This window comes from Anarrhichthys ocellatus, unplaced genomic scaffold (genome assembly GCF_004355925.1).
Source record: "Anarrhichthys ocellatus isolate YVR2014 unplaced genomic scaffold, GSC_Weel_1.0 scaffold52, whole genome shotgun sequence".
NCBI classification, from domain to species: Eukaryota; Metazoa; Chordata; class Actinopteri; order Perciformes; family Anarhichadidae; genus Anarrhichthys; species Anarrhichthys ocellatus.
In genome coordinates this window covers 2,695,091-2,713,579 of record NW_022280082.1, presented here as the reverse complement: position 1 = coordinate 2,713,579, position 18,489 = coordinate 2,695,091, and the positions used below count along the sequence as shown (strand labels likewise).

General features: G+C 43.5%; 1 protein-coding gene across 2 annotated transcripts in view; it reads left to right on the top strand.

The window, feature by feature from the left end:
• Window positions 1-18,489, top strand: part of nbas (NBAS subunit of NRZ tethering complex) — a 127,942-nt gene that overhangs the window by 88,365 nt on the left and 21,088 nt on the right. The window contains exons 47-49 of one of the 2 annotated variants that reach the window (XM_031870363.1): window positions 2,216-2,403; window positions 5,218-5,307; window positions 6,663-6,846. In XM_031870363.1, coding sequence (XP_031726223.1) covers window positions 2,216-2,403; window positions 5,218-5,307; window positions 6,663-6,846 — 462 coding nt within the window. Of the gene's footprint in view, window positions 1-2,212; window positions 2,404-5,217; window positions 5,308-6,662; window positions 6,847-18,489 lie in introns of both variants that reach the window. The other variant, XM_031870362.1, reaches the window with a different exon arrangement.

Genomic DNA, 18,489 nt, shown 5'->3' with positions numbered 1-18,489 from the left:
TTGCCTGGTCACGGGGTCACCTTTAGTTGGATATACAGACTGCGCGTGTGTGTGTGTATATGTGTGTATGTGTTGTATATTCCTGGGTTGGTTCTGCTCGACTAAGCTCTTCCCAGCCTCACTGGGACCAGCTGCAAGGATATATATTAATGTAAATCTGCGGGCTGCCGTTTGAAACGAGCCCTGACATATGGCCGTATGTACAGTGTTCAGACCACGCTGTATGTCATTAAGCAAAGTCACGCTGACTTGCCCCACTGTCACCTCCCTGTAGCTCTGTGTGGGTGTATGTACATGTGTGTTTTTGTCTGTCTGTGTGTGTGTGTGGGGCCAGAGAGAGGGGACTTTGTGATTTTGGGGAGCTGCGTGTTGCTATGCGACCATGAGACACCCAAGGAAACTGATCATTTCTGACCCCCACACTGTGCAAGTTTATGGTATTTAGCCAATGGTTCATCGGTGCTTGAAAGCGTTTACCCCCCATAATGGTGAAGAAGATACAAGCATTACAATGCTAAAGTCACACACACACCAACCTGTACAATGTTTCCTTCTACTAGTGCAGGAAGCGATTATATCCTTAGAGATTGATACAAAGGATATAAGTACCAGGAAAGGGCAGATCGGTAGAGAAAGATAGATAGGAGCCATGTAGGCTCTGTTTGGCTACACTGTGGTCATTTATCAAGCGTACATGACCAGCTGCCGGGGATAATAGTGGAGCGGAGAGGAATCTACCACAGCGCCTTGACCTGCCATGAAGACAGACGGCAAATTACACACACTGCAGATATTGTGTCGAAGTAAGTACAGATCTGTATTACAACCTGCTCATGTCCCTTTGATATTAGAGACGATGAATCAAATACTGCAGAGTGTAAAACCCATGACTCTGGTGATTAGCCTTCTCAGTGCTGTAGCAGGCAAAGTTACCATCATTTTTAGAAATAATGATCTTTTAGGGCATTTTTAACCTTTTATTTGATAGCAACAGTAGATAGACGAGAGAGGGATGGGAAATAAAACGCAACAAGGATCCTCCACTGGATGCAAACTGGGGACGTTGAGGTTGTTGTTTGGCACCAAAATTGCCACCAATAACATTTGCTGTTTGGAGTTTGGTATTCCGTCTTGTTACTCTCAGTTAATCCAGCCTCACACCTGCCACTCGTGTCCTTAATCGCTCTCTGTCAGCAAAACGTGTGCTAATAAGGGAGGATTGGAACAGAGTATTGAGAGCTTAGTTTTATCAGGCAGCTCTGTCTTCCACCACACCCACATGTCCTTAACTGGCACTGAAACAGTACTTCCTCTATGCCTGTACTGAAAGATCTATATTTTTTCCAAGAGACGACCATGGTCCCAAACTGTATCGCACTCGGCTTCTGAACATTATCTAAAAAAGCTCAAGCAGTATTCAGCAAGGCTTTAATAACCTTCCTATGAATATAATATAAATGAATATATGACGTCCATATCTCATGAATATCATATGAATATTACAAACAGGAGAGGGGACAAGGGGCACCTTTGTCTGAGTCCAATGCCAATGGTGATTGTGCTTTGACTTGATGCCAAGAATGTCAATGTCTCGCTCAGGATGCAACGGGGAATCAACGAAAGCTCTCCCTCTGCGACTGTTTTTCCCAAACACTCGTGCTTTCAGATTGTTTTCTAAAAGTTTGCCATCTTGAGGTACTCGAGACACCAAAAATGACACACGACACAGCAGCATCTGGCCTTGTTTCTTGTCTCTCCCCTGGCAGACAACAGCGCTGTGCATCTAAGCATATTCTTTGGTTGCTGCAATGACGAGCACCACCCAGACCACAGCTCCTTGGAGCTGCCACTGGGATCGAGGTTTTGAATTGGATCTGCTCTGACTCAATGTACTCTAGTACTACATGTACTGAAATGTTTACTCAAAGATGAGAGTTCTGCCTATAGAGGAATGAAATATATTATGAATATATACGGAAAAGAACATTTTAAGACAAGGAACCACACTGCACTTCTTTCACTCTGCAAGTCCTGTCTCTGCCATCTCACATTACTATTTCCTCGTGTCTGTTTGTCTTTTCTAAATGTCTGTTTGACAAGGCTGTGAACTTGTATATTGTGAACTTTGCTTTCCTTTATCACGTATTTTCCCCGATAGGTCAAACACGTCTGCACTCTCTCACACCATCACTTTTGTTTTTCTTTATTCCAGCAGTACAGCCAACTTTATGATTTGTCCCGATCCGAGAGGTCAAAAGTACTTGAGCTGGCAGTCAACATGGCAATTGATGGACAGCCTCTGGAGCGCATTGGAGAGCTTCTGCGTGTGGTGGTAGGACCCAAAAACCTGTCTGTGAAAACGGTGCTTCGTGACGCGATGGAGCGAGTGGCGGCCGCACTCAGGTAACATCTCTCTGCTTCTGTCCCTACAATTTACAAAACACCTGCCCGTTGAGAACACAGACAGTGACACAGAGAAGCTTGGATGTGCACTAGAATTAATTACTCTGCATTTTTTTTTTAATACAGTTCTTCGCTTTCTTGAGTTAGATGAGGAAATCGGTAACGTCACGTCTGTGACCTAACTGTGGAGCTGGAGCCAGGAGATTAGCTTAGTTTAGCATAGCTTAGCATAAAGAGTGGAAGCAAGGGTAACATGCTGGCCTGGCTTTCTCTTCAGTTTAATAATAAACCTACCAGCATCTCTAAAGTGCAAGTTGTCATATGTCTGACTAAATTTCCTTCATACACTTTCCGATATAGTGAAGCTTAATTCCTCACCATAATCCAGATAAAATCATAACATCTCAGAACACTGTTCTGTTCTTCTTTTTTGTGGGCATCTGGTGTTTGCACTGGGTATATTATAAAGCATGAATGGTGTTGCACACTCATGGGCCCCCTGCTAGCCCTGAGTTGTTCAGAAAACGGTTAATAATAGGACGGCACTGAGAAAATTACCCCGCTGTAGTCTTGTGCACTTTGTGCTACCAAAGATAACGCACACTGTGACGAACCTAACGAAGGCAGGAGCGAAATCAAGTTGTCAGGTTAGTACATACATTTCCCTTTTGTCTTTATTCGCATCTCTTTTACATTCACTGCTGCGCCTTGTCAAACAACATAATCATCTCCATGCAGCCCTTTCATACCTGTCTGGTGTGATTACAAACACATGTATGCAAATATATATATATTTTTTAAAATAAATCCGATTAAGAGAAATATCTTCATCCACCACAAAAGCGGGCTTTATGATGTATATTCTAAAATATTGAAGGCCACCCGAACACACCACCTACTACCCGATCTCTGTTGGTTATCTAAAATATATTCTGTATGTTGGTCCACTTTGGGCTCTGCATGTTGGCACTGTCATAACAAATGCCTAAAGTGTTGAATTGATTTTACAGCAGCTGCCTGTGGGAGTTGGACTCACAGCATTTTATTGGCGTCTTCTTGCTCACTGCATTGAAAAGGAAGGGAGCAATGATTCAGGCCGACATGTCTCGGAGCTGCAAGAGTTCAGGGCAGTGGAAAGTACTTGGATATTGTAGGACTTAACATCCAAAAACTAGAAAATGTAAGCAACGTTGCATAGGCTTAAATGGAAGGTTTATCTTCAGAGTAGTGTGTTTTTTTATGTTTTTCCTTAATGCTCATAGAAACTTGTGCGCTAACACTGACGGACCAATGCGCAAGGTTTTACTGACAGGGACAGATATATTATCGGGCCATCTGATTGGCTTGATTAATGAGTGCCAATCGCCTTGATTATATTCCTGCCTCATTTCCCGCTTCTTTATGGCTGCTCAATGGCGCATGCTGCAGATAGATGGCACCTGCATTTACACACTGGCACACACACACACACACACACACACACACACACACACACTCACTCACACACCAGAAGATTGTTGTGCGCGGGCCCAGACACTCACACATTTGTAGTTCATCAGACATGTGTGCACTGCCCCTGATGAACGAAACACTGTTTTTGCACGCACACGCTTTTCTCCTTTTTCTGAGTCATTATCTTCTCATAATTAATGCAGCCTGATACAGCTGTTCCCCTCCAGATCTCACTCCGCTCCTGCACCAACACATACGTATAGTACACACACACACTCAGTCTGTGTGTGTTCTGTGTGTTAGGTGCAAGATGCACACACAGCCTTATGTATTCACCAGAGGCACTCTTTCCCTTGAACGTGTCACAATATCCCTTTATGCATTCAAGTATGTGTGCGTGTGTGCGTGTGTGCGTGTGCGTGTCCATTGTTGCAGGGCTTTCTCAAAGCATTGTGTTTGGCAGGTATGAATGAGCCGGTCTTGTTTTTGGCTCTCCCGAAGCCTTCAGTCTGGCGCAGCAGGCATACCTGAGTCTCACACTAATGGCCATCTTTTGTGTCTGTCATAACTAGTCTGTGTTTGTGTGTCTTTGAAGAGAAAATGTTTATAAGTAGTAAAATGCAAGAAAGGAAATGCTGCATTGTCATTTCACCTTTCGCCAGATCATTTGTATGTTGTGTGCATGTATGTGTATCGTGTGTGTGTGTGTGTGTGTGTGTGTGTGTGTGTGTGTGTATATATATGTATATATATATATACCGTGGTGCTTTTGTGTATAGTGTACGTACATCAGCACGGCTGCAAAGCGGAGTGGAGTCGGGGGAAATCACCCTTTTTTTCCCTTTTCTGTCTTTGTGAAAAATAGCCCTACTCTTGCGACATACAGTGTGTACACAGACACACATACACACACAATGCAGCAGAACCCACAGCCACACCACAGAAAGATCACACTGTACCTTTCTAAGCTCAGCTACTATTATGTGCCATTAAATCTCATTTACACCTTATTTGAAAGTACCTCTTTAATCAACGTTAAATGATTAAAGTATTAATATGCTGGTGAATTTCACCAACATGCTCTGTGAGCTTGAAACGATGGAGACGAGTTTAAATTACTTTCTGTTGCTTCATGTCTCGAGGACTTAATAAATTCAAGATGGCTAATTTTTACAAAGCTGTGTTTGCATGAAACATTTACTTGCTGCCAGACACGTTTTTAACTAACACTGTGCCAGAGAAGAAAGCCTTTGATCATTTTCTTTCCCTCAGTTGTTGTCCCTCTTTATTGTGGTCATTTGGAAATGCATCTTAATTAGCGTATTATGCAAGACGATTGTGGTGATGCGGTTTGTTTTTCAGTGGAGACCCAGACGCCCTGACAAATTACCCACAACCCCTCAGTGTCCTGGAGGCCATGGTGACCGCTGTGCACAATAATGTCCAGAGTGGGTAGGTTATCCAGATCTCCTCTCACACACCCACACACACTTCTGTCATACATTAATCAAACATGTTTCAAAAATATTTCTCCTCCTGTGTCAGTCTCTCTTTATTCTCTCTCAGCTTCTGTTCAAGGCCTGAAATGAGCACCTGCTGAGTGTCAAATGTCAGTAAATTGCCAGTTGATTCAACTGGCAAACCAGTTAAATCAACAAGAGGCAGCGGCCAACCTGCCTGCTAGCTTTATTTTTGAGATGACAACATTTAGACAGCGCCTGCCATAGCCTGGTAACCACCGGCCAACCAAATGAAAGTAAAACAGATCTGTGACAAAATGACTCCTCATTATCAGCGTAGTGTCAAAGTGATTTCCTCTGAGCTGCTTCTTCCTTTGTCTGGATCAGGGCTGCAACTCGGAATTACATTTACTATCTATGAACCTTTTAGATTACTTTCTCTATTAATGAGTTTGTCTATAAATGTTGGAAAATGTCCATCATAGTTACCTAAAGCCCATGGTGACCTTTTCAATGTCATTATTTAGCAAAAATATTCTATTTAGTAATCCAAAGGACAAAGAAAAGCAGCAACTCCTAACATTTGAGAAGCTGAAACCAGGGAATTTAAAAATAAATAAAATTACTTTAACAATTAATCGATTATCAAAAAAGCTGTAGATTATTTTTCTACCGATTGGTTGATGTTTGCTAGCTAGAACAACAGTGTTATATTACAAAAGCAACACTTTTAGCAGTAAAAAAGTAATGTAAAGTGTTTATTGTTTAAATTTTTTCAGCCGTTCACACCTATCCACTTCTGTCAGTGCGCCGCTAGAAAAAGACCCCGACTGAAAGCAGGAGATTTTAATACAAAGTGCTATGTTAACCACTGCATGTGAATGCATGAATAGGCCTGGAACCGCGCTACACAGTAGCTCTTGGACGAGGCAATGATATTCACCGCTTTGTTGTCTTAGACGGATCGTACGTGCACCACATCCTCGGCTGTCAGATTGAGCGGCGATGAGATCCTCCACAAGCAAAAAGCTAGTAGCCCAAATACATAATATAAAGCAAAGAGGCGATGCTAGTCTGAAGCGCTCTCCAGCACCCTGCCAGCGCTTTTTGTGCCAGAGAAAAAAACTCAATATGGACGCAGGCCTCCTTACAATAACGACCACTGAATCTGTAATGAACTGCAATAAACATGAGCTTGAACAAGTTCATGAGAATAAACCTAGAAGCTCTTAACCACTGAATAACTTTCAGAAGAACCTCTACACTTTACCTCTCTATTTCTGTCACTTTATGTCTGCCTCACTCAGCCTGTCTGACTGCTGTCCTCCCCACCGTCCTCTCTCTCAGTGACAGCGCGGTGACTTCCGATGACCTCCTGGTTTGGCTGCATCCATTCTGCGGCGACGCGTCGCTCCCCATTCGGCCTCGCATCGACGTGCTGCAGATCCTGGAGAGTAACTTCAGCCTCCGGGACAGCGACGTCCGTCTCCTGCTGCTCTACAGGACTCAGGCTGTCCTCAAAGACAGAGAGGTAACGTGCGCTCACACATGCACGCTGCCACGACTCATCAGCCCTCTCGCTAACAGACTGCGACTTTGAGAGATGTTGAGTATACTCACTCAAAGTATAGTTACTTTAGAAACAACTTTACAACACTGGTACTTAATGTGAAGGAGGCTACAGATGTCTGGATATGTTTTTTTACTTTTCTTTTCACCAAGGTCATAACATCAAACGCCGGGCCATACATTTTGAAAAGATGCTCGAGATTGAGGGAAGACATAAGTGTCGGGAGAACAGGGTCGTGAATATTTTAAGAGGATGGATAAGTTACTCACTCACCCATCTTGAAACATATGAATTTTGACATATACATTCCCATTATGGGCTTTGAGCTATGAAAGAGGTGGTGTGCAAGACATACATTATATTTGGGGTGGTGTTTAATAGAGAAATATACTGTTTCTGCTTTCAAGCACGCACCCAGCATGCTTGCACCCCCCCGGTGTCACCTACTAACGAGCGGCTCGTCATTAAGTTTCCTTACTGACTAATTAATGACCCGAGCTGGTCAATTAATGTGTAAATGTATGCACGCAGCTGTGGGCCGTTGTCAGTGCAGGTAGACAGGTGTGTGGGCCCGGACTCTTTAACTATTTGGGTGCACTCCCGACTTTTGTCAAGCTCTCACGAAACACACACACACACTCACACACACACACACGTGTGCTCTTAAGAGAGTGTACATCCAAGGGATCATTTAATTAATCTTGTTAAAGATGAATCAACCTCATCTGAAATTAGTCTCTCGCTCTTACAGCGAGACTCGTTTCAGATGAAGTGCCATTTTCTCTTGTTTCTCCCTGAGGCACCCAAAAGGCCGTACAATGTGTGAACAGGCTTTTTGTAGCCAAATGTCTCATTTCATTTTGATTAGTCTAATTTTTTGGTATTTGCAAAGATTTCCCACAGCCACACGTGTGCTGAAACACAAATTCAAAGCCTTTTTTGCTTCCTAATTGGAGCGAAACTTGTCACCGCCGGCTGTAACCCTGCTGAAAGTGGCGGTACAGTAATAATGTCGGCTGGGCTGGTACGACCCGCAAGCGGTGCTGCCACTGGTGTTGGTGGCCCGAGGCCATGCCGGAGACGCGGTGGTGCCCCAGCCTGACCTCGTCACGTCTGGTTGGAAGCAGAAAGAGAGTGTGGAGGGAGATGAGGAGAGAGTGGTGGTGAAGTCAGATGTTGACAGAGACAACAACTTGGGGGGGGGGGGGCGGAGGGGAAAGGATACACTGGCTACCTGAGAAAGAGACACACACACACACACTCACACAAACCGTTGTATCCGTCTCTCACTGCATACTTATGAGGGCTGAAGCACACCCAAAATCATCACCACTACCTCAAACGCCTAACTAGCACCTGACAAGACCTCTGCCATCCTGAAAAACAACGGACTCTCTAAATGTCAGATGTTGCTCGACCTTTGTAGCATCAGTCAGCATCTTACCTGCGCTTGAACCTATAACTTCATTAACTAGGTTAGGCAGGCAGGTTTGAGGTACTGCTGCACATGACTTTTGATATGCTTCACACCTCATACGCAGTCATTCCTCCCAAACAGACCGCCTGCTGCGATATCCATGTGAGTGAAACGGAAACCAGAAGTATGTTTATCTATTCTTCTCCGCTGCGGTCCGTTTGTTGTTCTGACAAAGGCGCCTGATTAGCGCTGTCGTCTCCGATCAAAGGCACACACACACTCTCTCACACTCACAGGTGTACTCTCAAATGTACAGAAGTTTCCATGTGTTAAGATGCGTACATATACAAACACTCACACATGCAGAGACTGAATATGCCGAATGTCTTAATTCAGATGTAACTGAAGAAACGTTTTGATCTTAGAAATGAATCTCTCTCTCTCTCTCTCTCTCTCTCTCTCTCCCTCTCTCTCTCTCCCCCCCCCCCTCCCTCCCTCTCCCTCTCTCTCCTTATATGTGTCTGATGTGCAAGTGTAGAAGTCCTCTCTTTGTATTTCTTCCTGGCTCTCTAATATCAATAACACTAAAATACCATCAATGAATCAAAAGACTCGTATTTCACAAGTCATTCATTTAGAATTGTATTTATATTTGTGGCCAATTAAGAGAGAAAGGAAACTAATACTTTAAAAGGTTTTTTTTTGGAAAGAGTAATAATAAGAAGGGGCATAACATTTATATTGATTAATTAGAGAGCAAAAAAGAGGGGATGAAACTACAGGTTGTCTTTTTTTTTTTTTAAAGGTTTTTAATGGATCGAGTCATTTTTCAGGATCAAAATTGCTGTCATTTATCTTTTCTAATATGCTACAAATCAGCCTGGTTAATTGTCATTGATAAATTACAGACATTATGCCAGACTTGCATTATATTGAGTTTTTTTTGTTCTTGAAAACAGGAAAAAGATTGATGTAGACATGTGGATATTACTTAAATTACAAAAAGGGAATTAAATGTGCGTCTTGAAATTGCGGGAGAATACTAACTTAGGATTTTGGGGTAAAATAGTATTTGCGGGTTCAAATAATAATGTTAGGGTGGTTTTGGTCTGCTTTGGCTGTTGACCCCCTGGTAGAGGGAACAAGCAGGAAGAAAATTAGATCTTAGACTACTAACTACGGATGTGGATGTTAATATTAGCTCAGGCTGGGACTCTGGTTGGAGACCTTCCAGGCAGTTGGCAGCTTGTCGGACCAAAACAGGGTCACAGTCTCTGTGCTAAGCTAAGCTAATCAGCTGATGCCGGCTGTAGCATCATATTTACCGCACAGGTACGAGAGTGGTACTCATGTTCTTATCTAACTCTCTACAGAAAGTTGATAAGAATATTTCCAAAGTATCAAACTATTTCTTTAAGTTTAAAGTGAATTACTGTATAAACTGTTATCTTGGCGTTGCCATTATATCTTTGTCTGCTAGGTCACAGCTTGGTGCAGTATAGACTATGTAAATAATGCACTAAATATGTCTGTCCCTGATTGTTGCTGTTAATAAACTGTCTGATACGCTGCCAGCAGGCTCTCACATCCCTGACAACACGGCTCGCAGCCGAGTCTGATGCCTGTGCATCAGTATCACCGGGGACTAATTTAAACCACCATATGTAAACCTGCAGATTTCTGAGCCACCGTGGAGGACGACACAGCACTGACACAGTTTAAGCTCATATAGCAAACGTCCGCAAACAGTTGCCTCTAGTTTCACAAAGCAGCATCCAAAGGCATCTGATTGAGGCGGGTCACACTGTGGACAGGTCACCAGTCAATCACAGGGCATGATTTTACTTGTGTTACTTAAGTATTTTCCAATATCTCTCATATTTAACTTACATTGGCATTATGTGTATTTTCAAATTGCGGTACAGTATCTCTGATAATCACAGTTCATTGGTTCTCCAGCTCTCTCTTTGTTTGCCTCCTGATAACCCGCTTGCTGGTGTTTCTAGGCTGCATTGTGTATTCTTACAGATCTGATTCACTTACTCTGTAATCCTCCATCCTTGCCTCATTGCCTTGTGCGCACACCTCAAGAAATCCTCAGATCCTCACAGTCTGTTAGGATCTGAAAAGTCTTGTGTTCTTTTCACACTGGCTGTCCAAGCCTCCTCGTCCCTTCTGCATGTTTCTGTCCATGCATCCTCATCCATATACAGTGGCATTTTTGTATAATACACCTCAACAGACAGACATGCCTGCATTCCAGCAAGCCAGCCCCGTGAAAGGACCAGACAAATGTTACTATGACAGATGCTGTTTAGCATCGGTGCTGTCCAGACTGGGTCAGGCCGGTCCGTGTCAGTGAAAAGGCCACTGGATGATTCAAAGCCGCTGCCTCAAACACACACACACACACACACACACCCAGCGATGATGGATCAGAGGGAAACCAGAGCAAAAGGATTAGAGAAAGGAGGGAAATAATGATGGATCATGAATGTGCACAGAGAGAGAGGGATTTCGAGATGATATTGAAACAGAACAAGAGGCCATTTACCATTCCCATACATCATCCTTCCTCCCTCCAGCAGCATCCCAACACACTACTCAGGCGCCGGCACACACAGACGCATAAAATGGGAGGAATTAATGAGCCCAATAGAAATGCTGACATTTAGGTAGTGAGGAGGGGGGGAGGGTGTAGGAGGTGAAGCTAGGGATAGATTTTGTGCCTTCATTTTGAGTGATTAGTCATAACAGCAGGGCATCCAAATGTCACCACTGTCAACATTGGGGGGTCTTTTATTTGTCTGTGTGTCTAGTATTTGGCCTTTATGTTACTAATAACAGTATACTTAGGGTCGTTTGTTTATGGCGTTTCACAAAGACAAAGAGGTGACTACCACTACTTATACTGCATGTGTACATACTGGTTAATGTAAAGCCCACCTCTGCTGAATCCTTGATGTTGTAGTGTGAAGATAGTAAGTATCATGCTGAATCCCTATGGCAGTGCTGGCATTAATGCCATCAGGGTTATAACACGCACACACACGCATAACTACTCACACATCCGGGAGCCCGGCCATCACATCAAGGTCTTCACACCTGTGTGCACTCCAAATGTTGCGGGGCATAAGGGAAGGTTGCGAGGGAAATCAACCCTGTGTGTGTGTATGAAAAGTCATCATCTAAGCTCATCAACAGTAATGGCTGATGCTACATGCCCCTTTCCCCCCGTTGTCAGTGTCATGGATCATTTGCTGTGACACCCTGTTTTGGTGCTGTGCTGTTTGGCCTTGCGGAGCGTCGTCTATCTAATATGGATGAGCGGAGCGGTGCAGGCTGTGTAGCTGCACTCTGTCAGCTACACAGCCTGCAGATCCCTACACCCCGGCCTCGCTCCTACTTCACTTTACTGAGGCACATTTTAGTTTGTTTTCGTTTCACCTCTTTAAAATGTCCTGTGCTTTTTTTCCTCCTGCGATTCCCTGGAAATGTTGCTGATGGTTTGATTTGATCAAGGCTGAGATTTTGAGTTAGACAAACATCCCATTTATTCTCAGAGGTACGGAGTTTTTTTTTCCATTTTAGATTCTTATTTCAGATCAACGTCTGCTTTTGGACAGACAGGCTTTGGTTTCATGCAAAGTTACGAGGGATAGACTGTTTCATGAATGTGTAAGACAACATTATGACTGTTATTCAGATCCCTCTGTATACTTGCATTACTTCCATATAGTCCTACACTTTTTAATTCTTCTTTCTCAATCCATCCCACCCTTGATTCTCCTTCTCTTGTTTGTCTTTTCTGTTGAAAAAAAGGATGCTGACTCATTTCGCATGCACCAATTAAGCAGAAAATTACAGAATTCCATCATTTCTGGACCCGATGTAATAGGGGTGGAGCGTTGGCATGCATGCACACAACGAGCGGCAGACTATTGGTATACGGTCCACATAGACATGGTTGTGTCATACATGAGGTAGTACTAGCCTAAAGAATATATTTTTAAGAGCATATATGTGTGTACTGTATGTCGATGCCTGTGTGATCTCCCCTCCTGCCAAACTGTAACAAATCCACTCCACCTGTCGTGTATTTCAGTAGTACGGCCACAGTTTGAAGTATGGAAACCCGCAGTGAAAAGATGAGCCTCAGCCCTGACACTCGTCCAAGAATCTAAATGGAAGAAGACAGAAGGAGAGCTGCACAGTAGCTGCAGTAGTTTCATCACATGACAGGAATACAAACAGAAACATAAGTGGGAGTGTTGTCGGTTGACAGAACAATGGGTTTTGTCTGCAGCTGATCATTGTCGGACTCAAATATTACATATTGACAAACGGGTGGATGGACCGTCTCGGTCCAGTGTTTAAAAGTTGAAAAGTGTCGGAGAACTTTCGGATTCGTCCCACCAGGGATTGTCGGGGAGAAAAAAAAAGAAAAAAAAGATGGAGCTTATCCGAGGTGGAGGCCTGGTGGAGAGGAGAAGCCGGATGGAGAAGCTGAGAGAGATTTGTTTGATGAAAGTGAATGAGCCTGGTCTGGAGGGAGAGGGCTGTACAAGAAGAGAGAGAGTAGAGTCTGTTTCCAAATTGATAAATAATAAATGTGATGGGGTTGACGACGCTATCTAATGGCCACCCTCTAATGCAACAGGTCATGGGGTCATTGCCGTCATCGCTGAGCCCCAGCTATAATTCCACGTGTTTTGGACAGCGTTTATCATGAGCTGAAAACTTTATTCGTGCTCCTTTTTTTATTTTATTTTTTTTAAACTCAGGAGAGCCAGGAGAGGAGAGCACAACACTTTGTCATCTCGGGGGGATAGTTGATGGTGCAGTCAGAAAACACCAGACAGGAGGCAGTGCTGTAAAGTAAACAAGAAAAGAGGAGATGTGGAGAGGGAGACGGACGAGGAGAAGCACGGAGAAAAGAGCCCGAGGACAGTTGAAGTGATGGGAGAGGGCAGCACAGAGCCAGATGAGAGGGAGGGAGAAAGACGGCACAATCTGAGATGAAGTGGGGGCCACTCATGCACCATTATCTGTTTTGGCAAGCTCTCCGCTGCTCTGTAGCACCCGGTAAAGGCTTCGCTTCAACGGGTGTGATTCAGCCTGAGCATATGTGTGAGTATGAGTGCACCCGCGCTTAAACGTCCTCTCACGTTTACTCACGGAACAGTGTAAGTAATTCCGCTGATCTTAAGTAATTGCATGTGTTTGCGTGTCAAGCAGCAGTGTGCTTCTTGTAGTGTGTTACATACTTTTGCATCTTCGCTTCCCCTTGGCCTCTGTCCCGGCTTGAATATTCATCATAGCCTATAGCATGCATGATTAAGGAGAGGCTGGAGTCATGGCACAAAATATTCAAATATACTGTAAACGCCGCTTCTGCTTATGTGCTCGACATTGATGTGTGGCGCTGGGGCGTCGTGTCAAGCAGGTGTGTGTGTCGAGCTACGAGCTCGTTGTTTCCGCCCAACCTTGATCTGCTCTTCCTTTCTAACCACCCCCCTCCTGTGTTTTGTCTTGTGAGCTCCCCCTGTCTCTTATCTTCCTCGTCTTCCTCTCCTGAGGCGTGTACCATTATGTATACTCAGGTGTCATGTTATAGAGAGAGAGAGAGAGAGAGAGAGAGAGAGAGAGAATAACAAATAGGGGGAGAGGTTTGGAGAAGCTGTATTTGTTTGTCATTGCACTCTCCTTGTCATGTCATACTTTGCATGCACACGATCGTGTGTTTGTGTGTGTGCATTTGTTTGTTCTCTACGGGCGTGCCTGTCTTTATCTTTTGCGCTTGTTTCCTCTGCATGTTTTATGCGTTTCACTTTCAAGCCGTAATAAACTCCCCAGCCCCCCAGAGGCCCCGAGGCTTTGCCCTTTTGGTGTTTGCTTCTCTTTGCTCTCATTTTGTGAGCAAAGCCTCCTTTCACTCTCCCCCCCCCCCCCCCCCCCGCTACATTACCTTGTTTGGGTTGCCAGGTGCAGTGTCGCTTGTAATGCAGATGTTTTTAAATAGACGGGGTTTCTCAAGTTTAATAAACTCTCAGTAAGTTTTAATCAAAGATAACACCTGTGCGTCTTTATTTTTTTTGTTGTTTTTTTGTTAGTAACCTACTTTGTGATTAATGCGATTTAGGGGTAAAACAATCAGCCTAAAAGTGATGAAATGAATTAAAAAAAAAAAAAGATTAATTAATTGATCAACACATCTCTATCAACATAGCTTACCAGGTCGCTGGAAAACTGTTGACCCTCATGTTCTGTCTTTTGGTTGCAGTATACATGTAAATAAGGAAACCTTGATGAAATATTGACAAAGATTGGTTACTATGCCGGCAGGATGGAGGAAGCATGGGTGCAGTAGTCCCGAGCCAGCTCAAAGATTGCTGTTGGCGTTTGGGTCAAAAAAAACAATCCAGCATCAAAAAAAAAAATCAATTTCTCCCATGGAACTGACGATCACAACGTTTTAACATCAATTTATGCACGACAAATTGTTAAACCACCAGAAAACAGTTACCTGAAGATGAATATGGCAATCTGACACCCTTAAATGATGAAGTTGACCCTGGAGCATTTTCCACACCGTGACATTTAATAGAACGCGCTATCCTCCATTTATCCTGCTAATCTGATAGAAAGGTGGGGAGTGATGGCGCTCACCGTCATGATTGGCAGCGGTAATAAGATGTGACGAGTGAGAGCCATGACAGCCGGTGACGGTCGCACCGATCATTAACCTGTCCACCACGGTGTTAAGCACAGAGGTGATGATTGGTTTACCACATGCTTTAACAAGTCAGCCACAGGCTCGGCTCCTAGCGGTTATGTAAGACACGACATGTTTTCTAGGAGTGTGTGTGTGTGTGTGTGGGTGTGTGGGGGGCGGGATATGATTACTGGTGTGCAAGTTGTTCTGAGTTGTACTGACCGTATGAGTGTGTGTGGTGCTTATTGATAAGTGTTCCTGTGTCATTTCTGCCTGGAAAAGTGGTAATACAAGAGTCCTTGTAGTCCATTAATTTGGTGTTTCATATCAATTGCATTCCATTACTGGGTTGTTCTGAAGCAATCAATGCTGGATTGAACACTCCTGTAGGCTTCCAGTTTTCATCTAAATGTCCTTGCACACAGGACTTTGGTGACTTTTTCCTCTTGCCCCACCATGAGGTTGACGCTTTTGGGTTTTATTGAAATGTTTTGACAGCTGAAGAGCAGCAGGGGGCGTCTCATGTGGTTGCAACAAGAAGTCTGATTGTATAGAAGTCTGTGAGAAAATGACTCTACCTCTCACTTGATTTGTTACCTCAATAAAGATTGTACACATGAGTTTATGGTCTCACTCGCTAGTTTCAAGTGTTTTTTGATACAACATGATGTTCCTTTAGTAAATTATGGTTCCGTTTAGACTGAAATAGAGAATTAAGCAGAGTGTGCTTTAGGGTGTGGCTACCTTGTGAATGATAGCTCGCTACCATAGTGTTGTCCGGTCTGGGAGAGTTTTTTTTTTTAAGTGTTTTCAGTACAAAAGTCTTATTCAGCATCTCATTTCTCTTCTGGGAGCAAAAAAACAAGATGACGATGGCCGAAAGCCGAACTCGAAGGCTTCCAAACGGTACTTTTTTATTTATTGTAATGAAATAATTTTGCATGCACAGTACATACATACTTTAGCCAGTAGCCATCCTCGATCTGGTCTATATTCTATCAGTGTGATCCACTGGCTCTTCCAGCCACAGGATGATTGGTAAACACAGACTCTGATCTCCTCCCCTAAACTGAACCTCTGATAAGAGTTATTGATGTTAAAAGTCCAGGTGATCATTTTCAAACTTTGAACAAACTTCAGCTAAGTGCTTGACCAACTGGTTGTTGTGTCTCAACAAGTGCTGCGAGTTATTCCTGAGACGTCCCCTGCAGAGTTGAGTGATTGAGCTGTTTGTCTTCAACATTTCCGCACAAGAAATAACTCACGTTTTTAATCCAATGTGGTGTTTTGATTAATTATAGAGAAGCGCACATACAATGTGTGAGGCTGATCGGTCAATCACTGTAATCTTCTGAGCTGTGACAGACGGGCTCTCAATCATCTTGACTGTCATTTATTTAGTCACTCTATTGCCTCACGACGTGAATATATAGTTTTTGCTGGTTGAAATAGTCTCTTTCTCTGTGGGTTTAATGCGAGAAAGCCGCTTTAATGTCTTAGCAGTGGATGTCAATAATTTAGTGGCGTGGGGCCACATCCACTATTAACAACTGTGGGAAACCCTGGGCATTGTGTGCCGTGCCAAAGGGCCAATTGCCCTTCTGCTGGTGTATTCACAGATCAGTCGAAAGTAAGATTTAATTATGGGCTGTGTGGCTTTAGGACACCCACTGCCCCTTCAAAAACCTCGTACAAGGCTGCTGTGTTAAACTGATCAAACACTTGAGATTTCTGAACCATCTCAACCTCATCACATGCACGGGTTAAAACAACATGAAAATGTCAACAATCATCACTGACACTCCAAACAGGATATGAAAATGCTGGAAACGTTTGCACCTCTTCAAGTTTAAACTAATGATACTAAAAGCAAATGAAACCCCCTCGCATACTGGTAATATGATGCATGTGTGTCGGTGATGAAAAGCATCGAAACAATATTCAATTTAATATTCAATTCTTATGCATTGATGCATGTAGTTTATTTTAGAATAATGAAAAGTGAAAAAAACAACCATATCTCTCTCAACAAATTGGCAATTTTCCTTTATTTGTTCGTACTCAGACACTGAACCCAAGTCCGTCTCATCAGCTCTGGAGGAGGGCTCTTGTTACAAGTGGGCTGAAGTTTGTCAAGCAGGCTCCTAATTTGCTCACACCGACTGACACTTTGATCCCAGTTTTCTCGATCTTGATTGCAGGATGCTGCAGTTCCTCAGGGGGCAAACCAAATTGCTGCTTGCACAAAAATAACTCTTAAGGACTGCAGATACACACGTAATACTTGCGTTGTATTATATATGTCAGTGTATATGAATAAAATATCAAATTGGGGCTTTGATAGTCGTTTTAAAAGGCGCACGCAGTATAGTAGTAGCCATTCAAACTTTAAAATCACTCTAAAAGGCAGGACATTTCTGTCTGCTGGCTTATAGGTTGTTTGCCAAGACCACAAAGGACAAACAGCCAGTTCATCAAGACATGGTATGAAACCCACTGTACTCCAACATAGTACAGACAGCACTCGTTTACCAAAAAGTGACCTCATGATGAGGTGAAGGCACCAGTGGTACATTAACAACATGTAGCACACTGTCAGTCAGCACCTTTCACCACAGCGGTAATTACTCAGTGCAGTTCTGCAGGAGCTTCACCTTGAACATCCGTATGTTCTGCTCTCTAACCTACACTGTAGCCTTTCAGGTGGGTGTTGACGTTAAACTGAAATCCTCCATAAAATGTCCAAAATAGCTTAAAAACATGTTTGTAGACCTTCTATAGACCATAAATATGCACATTAGCTCTTAGTTAGCTTGTTGTCTCCAAATAGATATACGTCACATGTTGGTTCGAGCCTCACATTGCTGGATTCACATCTGCAGAGCAGACCAGGCATTTTATACTCACCCTGTGTGTGTCTAAAATGATCTACAGTGTTGACGTCAAGTGTCCCCTGTGCGTTGAAAGCAGTTCACATTTAAAAGACTACAGTAGAGCACTTTGATGTTGGAATATTTATTTGGTGAGAGTTTATTCCTCGAGGAAAGACGGTGACATATGGAGGAAATTATTTCACAGGAGTTTATTGAAGCTCTGTTTCAGTGGCATTCAGCCCGTTGTGTTTGATTGTGTGCGCACGCCTGTTTGTTTGCATGGTCCTTATTGTGTGTGTGTGTGTGTGTGTGTGCGTGTGTGCGTGCGTGTGTGTGTTTAATTCCCATTCTCATTCTCAGGAGGAATAGATGACTCCACTTTCATCTGTTTGGCCTTCGCTCTCTCTCTCAAACACACACAACTCTATCTTTACTTCATCTCCATTTTTATCCTTTGGTGTGTGTGTGTGTGTGTGTGTTTTCACCCACATGGCTCCTGACAGCTTTCTGCTCTGTCTATCGATTTGCCCCAAAGCAGCTCCCGTCTCTCTGACACATACACACACACACACACACACACACACACACACACACACACA